Source organism: Astatotilapia calliptera, chromosome 3, assembly GCF_900246225.1.
Source record: "Astatotilapia calliptera chromosome 3, fAstCal1.2, whole genome shotgun sequence".
Lineage (NCBI taxonomy): Eukaryota > Metazoa > Chordata > Actinopteri > Cichliformes > Cichlidae > Astatotilapia > Astatotilapia calliptera.
In genome coordinates, this window is record NC_039304.1 from 26,175,877 (window position 1) to 26,192,169 (window position 16,293).

General features: G+C 40.9%; 1 protein-coding gene across 1 annotated transcript in view; it reads left to right on the forward strand.

The window, feature by feature from the left end:
• The window catches only part of shroom4 (shroom family member 4), a 99,582-nt gene that overhangs the window by 56,157 nt on the left and 27,132 nt on the right, over positions 1 to 16,293 (forward strand). The window contains exon 3 of the mRNA XM_026162598.1: positions 14,678 to 14,902. Within this exon, the coding sequence (XP_026018383.1) occupies positions 14,678 to 14,902 (225 nt within the window). The remainder of the gene's footprint in view (positions 1 to 14,677; positions 14,903 to 16,293) is intronic.

Consider the following 16,293-nt stretch of genomic DNA (forward strand, 5'->3'; position numbering starts at 1 on the left):
ATTGAAACAGGGGTCAAGTGTTTCCTGGTCTTCCTGAAGTCCACGATCAGTTCCTTGGTCTTTGCCACGTTGAGCTGCAGATGATTCTGCTCACACCACGTGACAAAGGAGTCGACCACAGCCCGGTACTCTGTCTCATCATCCCTGCTGATGCATCCAACCACCGCAGAGTCATCAGAAAACCTCTGAAGATGGCAGGTCTCTGTGCAGTGGCTGAAGTCTGTGGTGTAGAGGGTGAAGAGGAAGGGGGAGAGGACAGTCCCCTGTGGTGCCCCTGTGTTGCTAATCACCTTGTCAGACACACACTGTGGGAGACGTACATATTGTGGTCTTCCTGTCAGGTAATCAACAATCCAGGACACCAGAGAAGCATCCACCTGCATCGCTGCTAACTTATCACCCAGGAGGGTCGGCCTGATGGTGTTGAAAGCACTGGAAAAGTCAAAAAACATGACCCTCACAGTGCTCGCCGGCTGGTCCAGATGGGTGTAGACACGATTGAGCAGGTAGATGATGGCGTCCTCTGTTCCGAGACGAGGCTGATAAGCGAACTGAAGGGGATCCAGATGTGGTCTTACTATGGGTCGCAGCTGGTCCAGGATGAGCTTTTCCAGGGTCTTCATGATGTGGGAGGTCAGTGCCACGGGCCTGTAATCCTGGGGGCCACTGGGACGAGGCGTCTTTGGTACAGGGACGAGGCATGATGTCTTCCACATCACCGGGACCCTCTGCAGACTCAGACTCAGCATAAACAGTTTATGAAAGACTCCACACAGCTGGGGGGCACAGGTCTTGAGGACAAGGGGACACACTCCGTCTGGTCCAGCAGACTTGCCTGAGTGAAGTCTCCTCATTTGCATCTCAACCTGGTATTGAGTGAAGGTGATGGGTGGGGGAGGGGTGTCAGGAATCTCACAGGAGGCAACATGTGAAGAGAGAGGCTGGCACAGTGGTGTGGCTCTGGATTCCAGGCTGACTGCAGGTGAGGTTGTGGGGGTGGGAGCAGACACTGTGGTGTCGAATCTATTGAAAAACAGATTCAACTCATTGGCTCTATTCTCACCTCCCTCAGTTCCCCTGCTGTTGGTTGGCCTGAATCCAGTGATGGTCTTCATGCCCCTCCACACCTCTCTCATGCTGTTCTGCTGGAGTTTCCACTCCAGCTTCCTCCTGTAATTTTCCTTAGCCTCTCTGGTCTTGTCCTTTAGTAACACCTGGATCTTCCTCACCTCCTCTTTGTTGCCCCCTCTGAAAGCCCTCTTCTTGTTGTTGAGGAGGGCTTTGATGTCCTTAGTCACCCACGGCTTGTTATTTGGGTAACAATGAACAGTCTGAGCTGGAACAATGGAGTCGGTGCAGAAAGTTATGTAGCCTGTGATACACTCAGTAAGCCCATTGATGTCCTCGGCGTGAGGCTCACAGTGTTTCCCAGTCGGTCACCTCGAAACAGCCCTGTAGTTCCGCTATTGCCTCCTCTGACCACCTCCTGACAGTCCTGGTGGTCACAGGTTCCCTCCTCACAATTGGCACATAGCGGGGGGTGAGGTGAATCAGGTTATGATCTGACCTACCAAGTGGGGGGAGGGAGGAGGAGCTGTATGCATCCTTGACGTTAGCATACAGTAAGTCTAAAGTTTTCTCTCCCCTGGTGGGACAGTCCATATTTTCACCTGTAAAGCAGGAGCAGGGTAGTCGGAGGTTTACCCTGGTGCAGGTGAGCCGAAGCGGTCAGTGGAAGAATCCGTGAGTTTCTCTGTGAATTTCCCATTACATCGTAGGGCACTCGGTGCTTGCTTGGAAGTTTAGGGGTTTTTTCGCTGTAAAAAGAAGTTTTCTTCCCACGCACAACGGACACTAATGTTTTTGTCACTTTTTATGGAATCAAACTTAAAGTAAGGTCAGTACTTCCAAGCTTTAAACGCTGCACGCTCATACTCTCTCCCACACTCGATATATGATCCATTGTTGATCTGCACACAGCTGTTGTCATGAATGTCACACTTGCTTACGTCACTGTCATGAGACATTCTCACAAAAAATCACGGTTTTAGTAACGCAGTAACGCAGCGTTCCTATGGGAAAGTAGCGGTAATCTAATTACCGTTTTTGCAATAGTAATCCCTTACTTTACTCGTTACTTGAAAAAAATCAGATTACAGTAATTTGTTACAAGTAACGCGTTACTGCCCATCTCTGCAAACCACAGTGATGTTCTTTAAGAAAAATGTTGCTTAAACTTTTCCAGATTGTTGAATGTAGTAAATGGTAGCATAACGCTGATTTCAGAGACATTTCAGCAATATACACAGGAACTGAAATTAACGGTGTTTAACTTAAGGATTGCACCACTTAAATGTACATCAATCACATAAAACCCAAAGCCATTTGTTATTGGGATGGACTTAAAATGACAGTAAAACTGATAAGTCTGCATGTAGCTAAGGCATTGAGCCTGCGTCATTATTTACCAGAAGCAGATTTATTTTCATATATTTCTGAACATTAAAAAAAAAATCAAAATTTGAGTTGGCACAGTGGACTAAAGAAGTCAGAAATTAGTCAAGGACAACATTCAACTCTTAAAGCTCATTTTCTGTTCAGTAATTCATGTAAATAACTGTAATTTGGCATCTTAATCAGAAAATAATGGTCTTTACTATGTTTATGCTTTTTTTGGGAAACTGGTAATTTGAACATTCATGGATAACATAATGGTACAGTCCCAAACAAAAGTTTAAGACCACTTGAAAAATGGCAATGGGTGGATCTTAACAAGGTTCCAAGTAGATCTTCAACATGCAACAAGAAGAAATGGGAGTGAGATAAAAAAAAAAAATTGAGCATGCAATTTATTGAAAACAACACTTAAACCGAATAAGGCTGATTTACTGCTGATGTCACACTGTCATGACATTCTGATGGCAAAGGCAAAAAAATGTCCCTTTTTGAACATGGTTGGGTTGTTGAACTGCATAAGCAGAGTCTCGCAGCACACCATCGCTTCTGAGGTGGGACACAGTAAGACAGTCACTTGGAATTTCTTAAATGATCCTGAGGGTTATGGAACGAAAAAGTCAAATGGAAGACCCAAAAATTTCACCATCACTGAGCCGGAGGATCCAATTGGCTGTCCGTCAAGACACTGGATGATCCTCGACCCAAATTAAGGCCGTTACTGGTGCCAACTGCAACCCTGTAACCATCAGACAGCATCTGAGACTGAAGGGCTTCAAAGGCCTTATCTCCTTGAATGCCAAAGAACTGACTGTTTGGACCAAGGAAGAAAGTTTTATTCTCTGATGAGAATTTTTTTTTTACCTTGAAGGTCCTGATGGTTTCAAACATTACCTGCATGAAAAGCAGATCCCACCTGAGAAGTTTTCTACGTGTCACAGTAGAGGGGACACTATAATGGTCTGGGGTGCTTTTTCCTTCAGTGGAACAGTGGAGCTTCAGGAGGGCTATGTCCAGATGTTGCAGAGAGCATCTCTAATGACTTAGGCCCTCATCTGTGTGGTAACGACTGGGTTTTTCAACAGGACAGCGCTACAGTACACAATGCCTGCAGGACAAGGGACTTCTTCCAGGAGAATAACCATCCTGCATGTTCCCTTGATCTAAATCCAATTGAGAACCTTTGGGGATGGATGGCAAGGTAAGTTCACAAAAGTGCACAACAGTTCCAGACAGTGCATGCCCTTCGTACGGCAGTCTTCACCACTTGGAGAAATGTTCTCTCTCACACCTCATGGAATCACTTGCATCAAGCATGTGATCAACAATAATGGTGGAGCTACTCAATACTGAGTTCATATTTGGAACTTTGATTAATTTTTGGGCCGGTTTACAGGATTTTTTGGAGGTGTGCTCTTAAACTTTTGATCATAGCCTGTTTAAGCCTGTTTAAGCGTTGTCAGTTTAAGTGTTGTTTTCAATAAGTAGCATGCTTAAATGTTCTGTCTCGCTCCCATTTCTTCTTGTTGCATGTTGAAGATCTACTTGTTAAGATCCAACCATGCAAAATATGATTTTTTGCTATATTTCTAGTGGTCTTAAACTTTTGACTGTATTTTAGCTACTGGTGAATTAGCCATTAAAGAAACATAAAATGGTTTTGATAATTAGCAGTACTGTTAATTGAGGCCCACTATAGCATAAACCTTCACATTGGATGGTGACCTAATAAATGCTTCCATTCCAGTCACTGTTATGACCTTTATACCTTCATGTTTTCCAGGTTTCAGACCATCATGTACATGGCGATGGGTTGAAATTTGGTGCTTTTTAACTCCTTCAAAGTTTCACAAGTATATGAGAGTGCTACAATCTGAATCTTTTAGGGCAGAAAAAAATACATTTAAGTTCAGTTTGAAATTCTGCTTAAAACTGTAGTCAAATCAATTTTATACCCCTCTCAGTGTCACAATCTAAAGGGGGTCACAGTTTTGTTTTTCTATGACCAGTTTTGAGTACATATATCATGGGATACATCGGGATTTCAATAAGAAACTGCAGTGGTTTCATTTCTTTAACAGAGAGTAACAGAAACCAACATCGGTACCTTGGATGTTTTTTCTGTTTTCTGATAGTTTCACTGGAGAAAACTTTGTGAAGTGCATGTTGGATAAACTTTACAAGTTCATACCACGACGTGAGATGGGTTACCAGTAGGGCTGCTCAATTAATCGAATTTTAATCACGATTACAATCTGGGCTTTCAACGATCATTAAAAATGACTGAGCCAATTATTAGCCCCTCCCTCGTGCTTTACTCTCGCGCTGCTCCGTGTGGGAAATCGAGCGCACCTCTCTGCATTTCGAACACGCATTGCAACAATTAAGAGGACCCGAGGGAAGCTCGGAAAGCTAAGCACAAGTTATTTGGAGAGGAGAGTGACTGCCGTTGGTTGAAAAGAGAGGTAAAAAAAAAAACTTCAGTGGTGTGGAAACATTATGGGTTCGGGTAGACGACAAGTAGACATAGTGTGTAAACTTTGCTACGGTGTCATAGCTGCACCACAGAGCAACACTGCAAAGTTCACTAAACATAGATGTTTACATTTTTCATTTATTTTTTATATTGCAAACATTTGCACTGTTATCAGTATTTGCACACTATTTTATATTATTTTTTAAAGTCATTATTCAATACATTGTTATTGTTAACCCTTTAAATCCCTGTAGAACCGGAACCGTGTAAGCTAGCACAATAATTTGTTTTGCATATGAAACCGGAGGAGTTGTACTTACATCTTATGCCATCAGCTTGTCCCAGGTCACGGTTTCCTTCCACATAAAGCTTTGCAAAAATTGCATAAAAAGCGCTTGCAGGAACAAAAACATAATATTCCAGAAACACGCTTTGCCGATCCGATCAGCTGTTCGTAACACTTCCCACATTGAAAAAGACGTCAACTATCGCATGTCCACCATTTCCTGTTCAAAACAGGAAGTGATGTCATTTTCGCAGAAAATGTAGTTTTTTACTTGTAGGCCTTAAAAGCCTATACTGGTGTTCTTATAAGTCATGTTTGACTCTATACTTTTCTGAATAGTTTCTGTGATGCTTAGAACTCGAATTGCACTGCTGGAAATAGTTTATTTTGATGCACCTGCTGTTTTCTTTGCAAATTTGCATCATAGGATTGTTTTTTGTTTTTCCTGCAGTATATAAAAATTGCTGTATCTCCAAAATAAAACTATGAAGACACTCAAAATAAATTTCCTGTGGTGGGAAACTATTTTTTGCAACTTTTTTGTATTTAAAGTTTTGAGGGATAAACCTCTTAAATTTCCCCAAGTAGAAATATATGTAAAAAAAACAAAAACGATTTTCAATTTTTTTGTAGTTTATTGCACTTTCTTGCAATTAATGTAGTTACTATGCACTTAATGCATACATATTATTAAAATATGGGCTATAACAGTTGTGTTGATGTATAGCAACTTGAAATGCTCCCAAAAATGGCACTACAGCATGTAAAAAAAATAATATAAGCTCTGGCGGACTTGGTTCTATAGTAGGTCTTAAAGGGTTAAATAAATATTGTCAAATAATCGAGATCTCAATTTCACTGAAAATAATCGTGATTATCATTTTTGCCATAATCGAGCAGCCCTAGTTACCAGTCAAAACGAAGTTGCATCATATGAAAGGTCTCCTTCTTACCTACATTCTGACACTAGACTCATCTTGATTCCTTCTGTGTTAAAATAATTTTCTAATGTAGTTCTAACAACAGGAGGCACTGATTACTTAAAAAAATTGAATTAACCAGTAAAATTAGATATTGGTATTCTGTTGTATTGAACATATTATCTTATTTGCTGTAAAAAAAAATCCTTGCTGGGGGTTTTATTTTTAATCTAACTGTGCTTTTATCTTGTGAGTCAAAAAGTTAATTTCAGACTCAGCACGCACACAATCGAAGGGATCAGCCAGTAACAAACAGCACATTGTGCTGCAGAGGCTAAAGTGGACTTCACCCTTCCTGCCATCAGCCTCTGGTATGGGCCTAGTCTCACTGTACTGATTACCTGGTATGCGAAAGCTGTGTGTGTATGTGTGTGTTTAACCCTTTGGAATTAGCCTTCATGTTTGCATGCGTGTGTCTACGCAGTAAATGCATGCCTACGAGCGGGTACCAGTCAGAAATCCATAATCAATGGTGATGAGGGGCTGCAAGGCAAACAAACAAGGGTCTGATTGCATGCAGACACACACAAGAGAGACCCATTAAGCAAACAAATAGATTCTTATCATGCGAACACAAAGGGGATAGAGGGGAGGAGGTGAGCTTGTTTAAGGCTTTCTAGCATAGTTGACCCTTGACCCTGACGGAGCAGACAGGGAATGTAAGGAATCTCCCCACATGCATGTACACAGTGTGCTTTCCGTGGGGTCTGCAGGAGATATACGTCTCCGGGAAGTCCTTTGAAGCCCACAGAGGGCCTCATGTTATTAAGTATCAGCGGTTGTGTGCTTGGTTAAACTTTAACACCGTTCATGCTGGACACTCACCTCTTGCTGTTTGCTCTGCAAGCTTCATGTCTGGTCAGTATTGAGGGGATAGTGACATTGATACACTTTTAGCCAGACACCGCTAAGGTGAATTTACCCTCTGAAGAAAAAAAACAAAAGACTCTTTTATAAAAGGTGCAAATAGTCACAGTGACCACTGGTTCCTGTTTTTGAAGCCTGGATCTGAGTGCCATCTTAGACTTTGGATATCAAACATAAAAAGTGAGCGATACTGCATGCTCAAAAGGTATAGATTTGTCAATCACAAAATAGACCCAGTGTTTCTCAGTGTTTGGCACTCACCAAATAGGTTTTGTGCTCACACCAAAAGGAAATTTTAACCATTTGCTTCTGTGAGGTTTAATGTACGCAGGCATAAAGCACATTATTGTTGTTTATCAAATGGCTGGAAATAACAGGAAAACGGTGACTAAGTAAGGTAACGAAGACTCGTTATGCTAAGCAAATGTAGACCAATCAACTTAAGTACTTACCTTAAGTGAAAGTATTCACCTTCCAAAGACTTACTCTGAACCAGTAAAAAGCCTGATTTTACTCTAAATTGGACCATAATTTTCAAAATCAACATCATACCACGTTAAACAAGTCTTGAAGCTGTGACTGGGGACCGCAAAGTCACAAGGAAACTGTTTACTGAGGTCATAAATCATGTGAGAAGCACAATCATTTCCCCATAGACATCTATATAGTCAGACTTGATTGTGCAGCCACACTGGTTGCCCCCTATGGGTCATCAAGAAGAATGCAGATTTGAGGCTGAGTTTACCCTCTGAAAGATCATCTTTATATAAACTTTGTGGGTGTTTGGCTTGATTCACCTGTTACTGGAATCAATGGATGATCATAATTTCTTTAAGCGTGCCTTGGTGGTCTGTTGCTGCGCAGAGCAAACAATCCAACAGTTTTACGTTTTGACTGCAGGTTAGTTAAGTTTTCCTCATGGTATCTGTAAGAAAAAGTTATGAAACCCTCATAAATATAGCTTTCTACATCTCTCTTATCCAACACTGTTTTCATTCAAACAACTGGGCGAAATTTTCTCCCCAAATCTAAATTGGTTTAAAATGAAAAAATGTCCACTCTGACCCACAAGCTGCATTGAACCTGAAACTTGAGTAATCAGTTGATAGATTAATCTGAAAAAACTTGTTGGAGGATAAATCAGTTTAGTTTTTTTTTTTTTTTTTTTTTTAAAGAAAGGAAAATCCAGACATTTTCTGGCCTCAGCTTCTTAAAGGCAACCACTGTAATTTTAACATCTGCTTAACATCTGGTTTTTGGACTGTTTATGCAATTCAAAGAACCTATCAGAAGTTTTTCTGGCTTCTTTTGTGAATTCGGGATTTTCCAACATTTTATAATCTAATTGAAAAAGCAATTTTGGTATCATCATCATTAGCTTTAGTTTAAAAGTATTTCAGCTGTCATGTTATGTGGATTTTCAGTTGTGTATTTTAAGTATAAATGGTCTTTCATGCTTTCCTCTAGAAGTGCATGGTTGAGAGTTGACATGAAATGAACGATAAGGCAGTACATTAACGACATGCATGGTAAGTTCCCAGCTAGAGTCTAAACTGGGAATGCCGTGATGGGATTTTTATGTGGTTGTTGCTTTTTTTCCTTCTAACAACACTTGATTATAATTTAAGCTACTAGAAGCCTACTGGGAACAGTTAGGTTTGTTTCTTGTTCTGTTTTTTTAGTATATCCAAAACCCACTCTCCAAAAAGAATCATCATAAGTAAATTTTATTTATATAACATTAAAAATTAAAAACCAATGTGCTTTAAATGAAAAAAAACAAACAGTGTATGAAGATATGATTGCAATGCATTTGTTGTTGTTGTAACCCATTTATACATACTGTAGCAAATTGTAAATACTCGTATTAAAATGTAACTTAAAAATTACATTTTAAATTTATTAGGTACAACTTATTACAGCTTATCTAAGTGTGTGTCTGAGACAGCTGTACTCGGCTCTCTGCTTGTAGTTCTCCCAGAAGTTCTTTTAGCAATCACAGTTTAAGGTGAAACTAACATTGAATGAGTTTGTTCTTTTACAAAGGGGCAAAATTGCACCACTGCAATGGAAAAGGGTGCAAACCACAAGACAAAACTAAACCTTCGAGATCATAATGCCGCCCCCCCCCCCCCCCCCCCCCATTAATCCTGTTTCGTGAATCACTGGGAGCCAACATTGAGACAGAGGCTAGAATTTGACCAGTTTTTTTCCTCCTGCCCGCTGCTCTGTCCTTTGAGCAACACTAGCGCACAAAGTTTGAATTGCAAAGGATAATATTTCTTATCAGTAGCACAGTGTTTTCTCTACTGTCCATCCATCACCACCACTCATTGTGTTTGTCTATAATTATTCTGCAGACCTCTCCATCCTCTACTACGTTCCCTTTCCTTCACCACATTTTGTTTTTCTCATCTCTCTGCCAAAGTGTAACCCCCCCCCCCCCCCATGTCTCTCCAGCACTCTGCTGTCTTTACTCTTTCGATGTCTTTTTCATGCTCTGCAAACACACGTGTGCACGAACACACACACACACACACACACACACACACAAGGAGGAAGTACCTCTGAACACCCCCGTCAGACAATAACAGTGTGGAACTCTGGGTATTATTCTAGCAGCCGTGCGCTACTTTATCTGCCCTCCACAATACTTCCTCCCTCACTGACTCACACATCCTGAGAGGGAGCGAGAGAGGCAGGGAAAGAATGAGATGGGAGAGAGAGAGGCAAGGAGAGGGAGAGGGAGGGAAGTAAGGAGAGAAATGCAGAATACAGGAGGGAGTAATAGTCATGTTTTGTCTTCCAGCAAGAGGAGCAAGGGAGGAAGTAAAGAGGAAAAGGAGGGAGAGGGGAGATGAGGCTTGTCGGTTGGTTTTTCCCTCCTGGTCAGAACCTGCCACCTACTTTACCTCCTCAGATGGACAACAAGCTCTCTGGCTTGAACTCCACTTTCAAGTCACACATCGACTCTTATCAGACCTCAGCTGGCTTGAGGACGAATTTCTTTCCAAATTGTGACCATAAAAGCAAGAGAGTGTTGTGTATGGGACTTAAAGCAGCAGAGTGTCTTTGAACTTGAACTGTGGCTGTCAGGGAAGCTGTGAAGAGACCCGATCAGTTTGACAGTGGACGCTTCAGCTTGGGGAGTCTGGTAAGTTTGACAGCCTTTGTGCAACATTATTTTCAAACTTACGAGGAATAATCTGGACATTTGCATCCTCTGGCTCATTTTAAAATCACAGCTTCTTGTCGCTGTGAATCTTTAAAGAAACGGAATCCGTCCTGTCTCCAAAGCAAAGTGTCTTCAGTCAGTTTCAGTCCTTACTTGTTTGTCCAGCCGCCTTTCTGGCATTCGGTCTGTACTGTATTGAGACAGTGTGTGTGACTGAGATTATGCGCTGTGACCTTTGTGGTATCAGTCAGCTGTTGCCGTTGCTGACCATTAAGTGGGACATTCCAGCAGATCCTCTAATAGAGGCTCATTCAGAGTTGAGAATTTATAATTTCTCGGCCTTTGACTGCTGTCGCCAGCTTGTGTCTTCTTCTCGTCTCCTTGCCACTTCTCTCATTCCATCCAGCTCTTCTATTTAAGATCCTAAAAACCTGCATAACTCCCAGAGAATACATGTTGAAGTAGAAGCTCGCTACGTAGAGCCAACGTGATTGAATTTCCCAATTGGTTGCGGTCAAAACGGAACAATTATCATCTCTTATCTCATTAACTTTGACTCCACGTCAAGGACAAGCTGCTGTTCAGGGTGTGCCAGGGAATTATTTGAAAAATGTGCTTCATGTGATTCCTCTTTGCTTGTTGTTGCCAGTTGGGGGACAGGTAGCCAATTGGGTTACAGTGTCAGGAACAGGAAAGTGGGAGTTCTGTGGATTTATTATTAAGCCTGTTTCGTTGATCCAGATCTTTCAGTCACCGTGGTTAAAAGGACAGTAAGAGCCGGGTCCTTTGTGTGTTTCCTGTTTTTCATAAATAAAAGAGTCCCTGTGGATGTTACTATAATAATGTTACTATAATGTAGTACAGATCTTCAACAGTTTTGAGTAAAATAGGTTAAAGTTCTTGCCTCTTTTTTTTTTTTTTTTTTTTTTTTTTTGTGCCAAAAAGTCCAAATAACAAAAAATTAAACAGTTTTAAGCAGGGAAACAGGTTCTTTCACTGGGACTTTTTGTTCACTTCCTGGGTAGCTGTTTTTCTTATGGTGAGTTTCTTGCTGTAGCATGTATATACAGTATATATATACCCTTAGATTTTCCCTGCTGTTTTTTTTGTGCATTCCCTTACATCCATTCCAATAGTTCAGAAACTAACCCTCCAGGAAATAGAGCAAGATTACCCATAATTCTGTGAAGCTGCAAGAAAGCATCTGAGAATGAACAGGGGAACTCAATGGATATGCAACTGGCCAATCATGGTCATTGTTGGCTGCATTGATGCGACATGTAGATTTCTATGGAGGTCCATGTCAGATTAGGATGTAGGGCTTCCTAAGAGTTTTCAGTTATAAGAGACCTACGGTGTACATTTAACACTAATGTTTTAGTCCTTTGTGAGTTGTTTCATTTTTTCGTAACTGACATAAACACAGCTTTTAATTTAAACCCTATGTTTTAATAATTGGTTTAGGAAACTTGAACTAAACACAGTCTTCTTCATTTTAAATAATCTTTGACCAAAAATTTTCGTAACAGCTTTGACCCTTTTCTACCACTGTAACATTATCAGAAGAAGTACTTGTTATTGCCCTGTGATCGGGATTAGAGGGTAAAGGAGGCTGTGCTTTAACCTCCTAAGACCCGAACTCTTCCACGGCATGCATTTTTAATTTCTCTGTGATATTTGAACATATTGGAACCTGATGAATGTAAAAACAAAGAATTTGCAGATTTTTTTTTTTTAACCTGATTTTTGTTTCTAAGAAAAATAAGAGCCACATATGAGGATATTCATTTAAAATTTCGATAGAACAGTAGCGGTATAATGTGCTTGTAAGTGGATATCAGGCCGTTGTAGTCAAAATTGAGTATTTTGGTCTAAATAACCCAAAATGTGATGTTCACATGTGTGGACGCCAGGAGGTTAATGGCGGCTTTTCCAAAGCTGTAGAATAGCCTCACGGTCAGTTTCTATGCTGCATGGAGACTTACAGAAATTATTCAAACATATGTTTTCTGTGGTTTTTTTGTTTGTTTATTATTTTATTAGCTGAGATTTATTTTTTTAATAATACTTTATTAGTCATTCATCCAAGTTTTGGTACTGTGAAACTTTCTGTTTTGGTTTTGTTTTAAGCTGTACAGCACTTTAGTCAAGTTTGTAAGAACACTTATGTATTCCTATGTTGGAGGTGCAGCTCTTCATGCTGTAAATCCCCTAATTTGATCACTGCTGCCCTCTTGGCTGCTGCTCTCAGCCTTTTGGAAACGCACTGATTGGCTTTGTGGTTTTGGAGAGCTTTTCCCTTGTCCCCTGCATTGCTGCACAACAGCAGATCAGCGCTCTGTTTTCTTTTAAGCTACAAGTCGGCACATTTTTCCTTTCTTTTTTACCTTTTGTCGTGCACGCCATCTCCATCTGACTTTGGCATTACTACATTTGATTTTTCACAGTAATCAATCTCTGGAAAGCTAAACTTGGAGAAACTGAGGAGGTGGCAGTGAGAAATGGGGGGGGGGGGTCTGTCAATGTTTGTATTTTGTTCAATAATGGTATTTTGTCTGGTCAAGTTTAGATAGTTCCCACACATAGTGCAGCATACACGTAGGAGCGTAGACGCACATACGCAGGCTCTGCATAAACTTTCTCAGGGGATAATTTAAGGACATTGTCAGCAGAGTTGAACAATCAGCGGGTTCAGATAGAAATCCCTCTTAAGGAGCCAGAATCGGGAAACTGGAGTGTTTATTTTGGAAATGGGTCTCCTGCCCCTGCTTTATCATAAACAATAATATGCAAAAATGGTCCTTTCCTTTCCCTCTTGGTGCCAGGATCTGCATTCTTCTCCCAAAACTGTACTTCCCTATGTTTTTCCAAAATAGTCTAATTTTACATTTTTTGTACTTTGTGCTTGATGACCTTAATAGTCCTCTCATTGGAGTGTTGTTGGGAATTAAACTTTGGGCCTTTTTTGTCATAATTATCCACCATGTCATCCAGTTGGTATTTCGGGTGTTTTCAAACTCACTTTTAAACCTTTTGGGACAAGTCAAGCTCTCGGGTCAAAGGATTAAATGCCAGTCAAGGTTGAAGTGTATTTGAAATTGGAGCGAGCCAGTTTTGTGAAATTTTAGGTTAATTGAGTTGTTATTTGACTGATGATGGCATTTTTCAATGAGTAGGTAAAAGAAAATGTCAAGTCAAACAAGCCGAGTCAAAGTCAGTGGCAAAAAGTCAAAATGAAGTAAAATACAATAAAGAAAATCATTTCAAATTGAATTTTATGAGATTTTCTTTGATTTAAATATCCAAAAGCGTCCTTTTGGTTCCAAAAACTCTTCCTTTTTACTAAAGCTTATTAATTGTTATACTCTACATCTAAGATTTTTGCACCAGATACTTGAACCTTTTGTCTTTTTTAAAGTAAGTTTCTCACTGGGTGAAGTCTCTCAGCAAATTCCCAGCTTTTCTGACTTCAGTTTGATTCAAGCTCACACCTCTTAGTTCCTGTTCTCTATAGAGGAACTAGGAGTATGTTATTTCCATCCAGCAACAGTATTTCCAAGTCAGTGTTATTCTTAAAGATATGATTACCACCATAAAGGTCCATTCAAACTTGAGGAATGTAACATTTATAACTGCCTAGTCTTCTCACTCTTTTCTTCTGCTCAATCAGCCCATCTTGCAGTCTGTCTGCAGGGGGGCTGAGCTGAATCTGGCGAGCATATGTGATCGGAAGTCTGAACAAGGGACTTAGTGAATATCTTGGGATACACTGGAATGCCTGGCTTTAGATCAGACTGGAGGGCTTACTGTACACGTTAGATGAGTTTTTAATGGACATAGCGCTGAAGTCCAAACAGCTTGCGAGGAAGCCGTTTCCACAGGATTTAGGTTGGCACGGCGCTGCCGCTGTAGGCATACATTTTATGTGAGCTCTTACGATCCAAGACACTTAGGCTTGTGGTTGCAAACAAGCATGTCATCTTATACATTTTGCCTATATTAATCATATTCAGACATCCTGCTTAGAAGTGGTGGGTAAAAAGATCCCATAGACATGAAGTAGGTAGGAAAAAGGAAAACCGGCCCTATTAAAAACAAGGAAATCACATTAGTTGCCAGGGGAAAAGCATGTTTCACATTTATACAGACACACTGGAAGCATCCGGGCGGGAAATACAACACCACAGCCGCTTCTTTATGTTTGACCAAAATCTCAGGAGTCCCCTAAATTCAACTGGCCTGCAAGTGGTGCTAAAGGATGTTTCTGGATGTGTTTTAGTAGAAGAACGCAGTGTTCCTGTAATACAGGGACACTGCAGTAGGTACCATTGAACTGCTGGTAAATTGGCTATCGGGGCCGTTACTTTCCTCTCTGATCAGCTGATTGATTGATTAAACACTTGATTCTCACCTGTGTGTTTTTGTTTTTGTCTCCACAGACGTAGTGTCCCTTTCATCAGGCCTCACTCCTGGCACCTGGCAAAGCTGTCGGAGCTGCCCTTCCCTCCCCCCCCCCCCCCCCCCCCCCCCCCGTCCCCTCCTCCAGCACCACCCTGCCTCCCCACTGCCGACTCCCCACCTCTCCCCCCTCCTCCACCCCCTCCACCTGCCATGCAGCTCCACCCCGGCCCTTACACACTACCCTGGCACACGACTGACAGCAGGTGAGCTAACGTGTGAACAAAGTTTTTTTGTGTCTCGTAAGTAGGTGGTGCTGTTTATTTGCATTTTCCTGAGAGGTGGGTCCCTAATTTTTTCTGACAATTTTTCTAACCTTTAGGTTTCATTCAATAAAAGCCACCATAGAAAGGTGGGTTTTACTCAATGAAATCTTCCGAGCTCATGTAAAGTTCTGTTTGTGCTCTACAGGGGAGTTTCTATGTTTGAATGCAGTTACATGATTATATCACTACAGGGAATTGCTTTCATAATTAAATTAATTATCGTAATGAATATATTAAATGTTGAAGCTTGCAGTTATGTAAAGCAGTAAAAGCCTTACTATTTTCAGTGATGTCTCACATATGTAGAATGTGAAAGTAGCAGGAGCTTTGTTTGTTTGCTTGAAAGATGATTTGAGCAATAAATCACTTGGTTTAATCAATATTTACATACTTTCGAAGTGTACTATATCGCTTAAGGTCGAGGTAGACATTCATCATACTGACTGATATTGTTGATAGTGACATTTGGCACTGGACTACATAAGTCTTTATAGCATGAAGCCTGTGAGCGTGATGTTTATGGGCCTCAGGGTTTCCAGTGGTGCACAAACCCAGTGGTCTGCTGGGTCCGAGCTGAGCCCCGTGAGGGAGTCAAGATGTTTTTTCAGATATAAGATACAACACAAGAGCGATTGTGTTCTAGCTCCATATTTTTAACATTGGATTCGGGTTTGGAATAGATCCTATAGTGAGCCTTAGTGCAGAGCCTCAGTTCATCATCTAGCTGAAATAAGCTGTTTTAGCACCTTTGTCTTGAAACTAACTTTCTTCTGATTGGCTCAAAGAAAGGGTTGAAAGCAAGTGGGAGGGGCTTTTGTATTTTAGATTAGATTAGATAGATTAGATAAAACTGTATTAATCCCTTGGGTGGATTCCTCCGGGAAATTCAGTTTCCTGAGCAGACAGACGTTGCATGTTACAGAGTTGGAATACCAAATAAAGGGTATTGCTCCATATTTTTTGACATCATATGGAGCCAAGAATAGAAAAACAAACTGTGCAGTGGCACAACATGCAACGCACACAAAAAATGGCAGGTGTAAAATGGGCCTAAGCGACTGAAGAGGTCGGAGATATTCACCTTGTTTCCCTAATGACTATTAATGATAATAGACCTTTTACCGATAAGGTTTATGCAAGATGTTTTGACGTAGTCTTGACGCAGTGTGTTTCAGATGATCTCCATGTAAAGCTGTTGTTTATATGGTGCGCTCAGTGATATCTCTGATTTTAAGGTTCTTTTGGGATTCGTTTTTCTCCTGGCTTTAATTTGTCGCTTCCTCACTGAGGGGAAGAGTAATTACAAGCTGGGGAATATAAGATGAGCATCT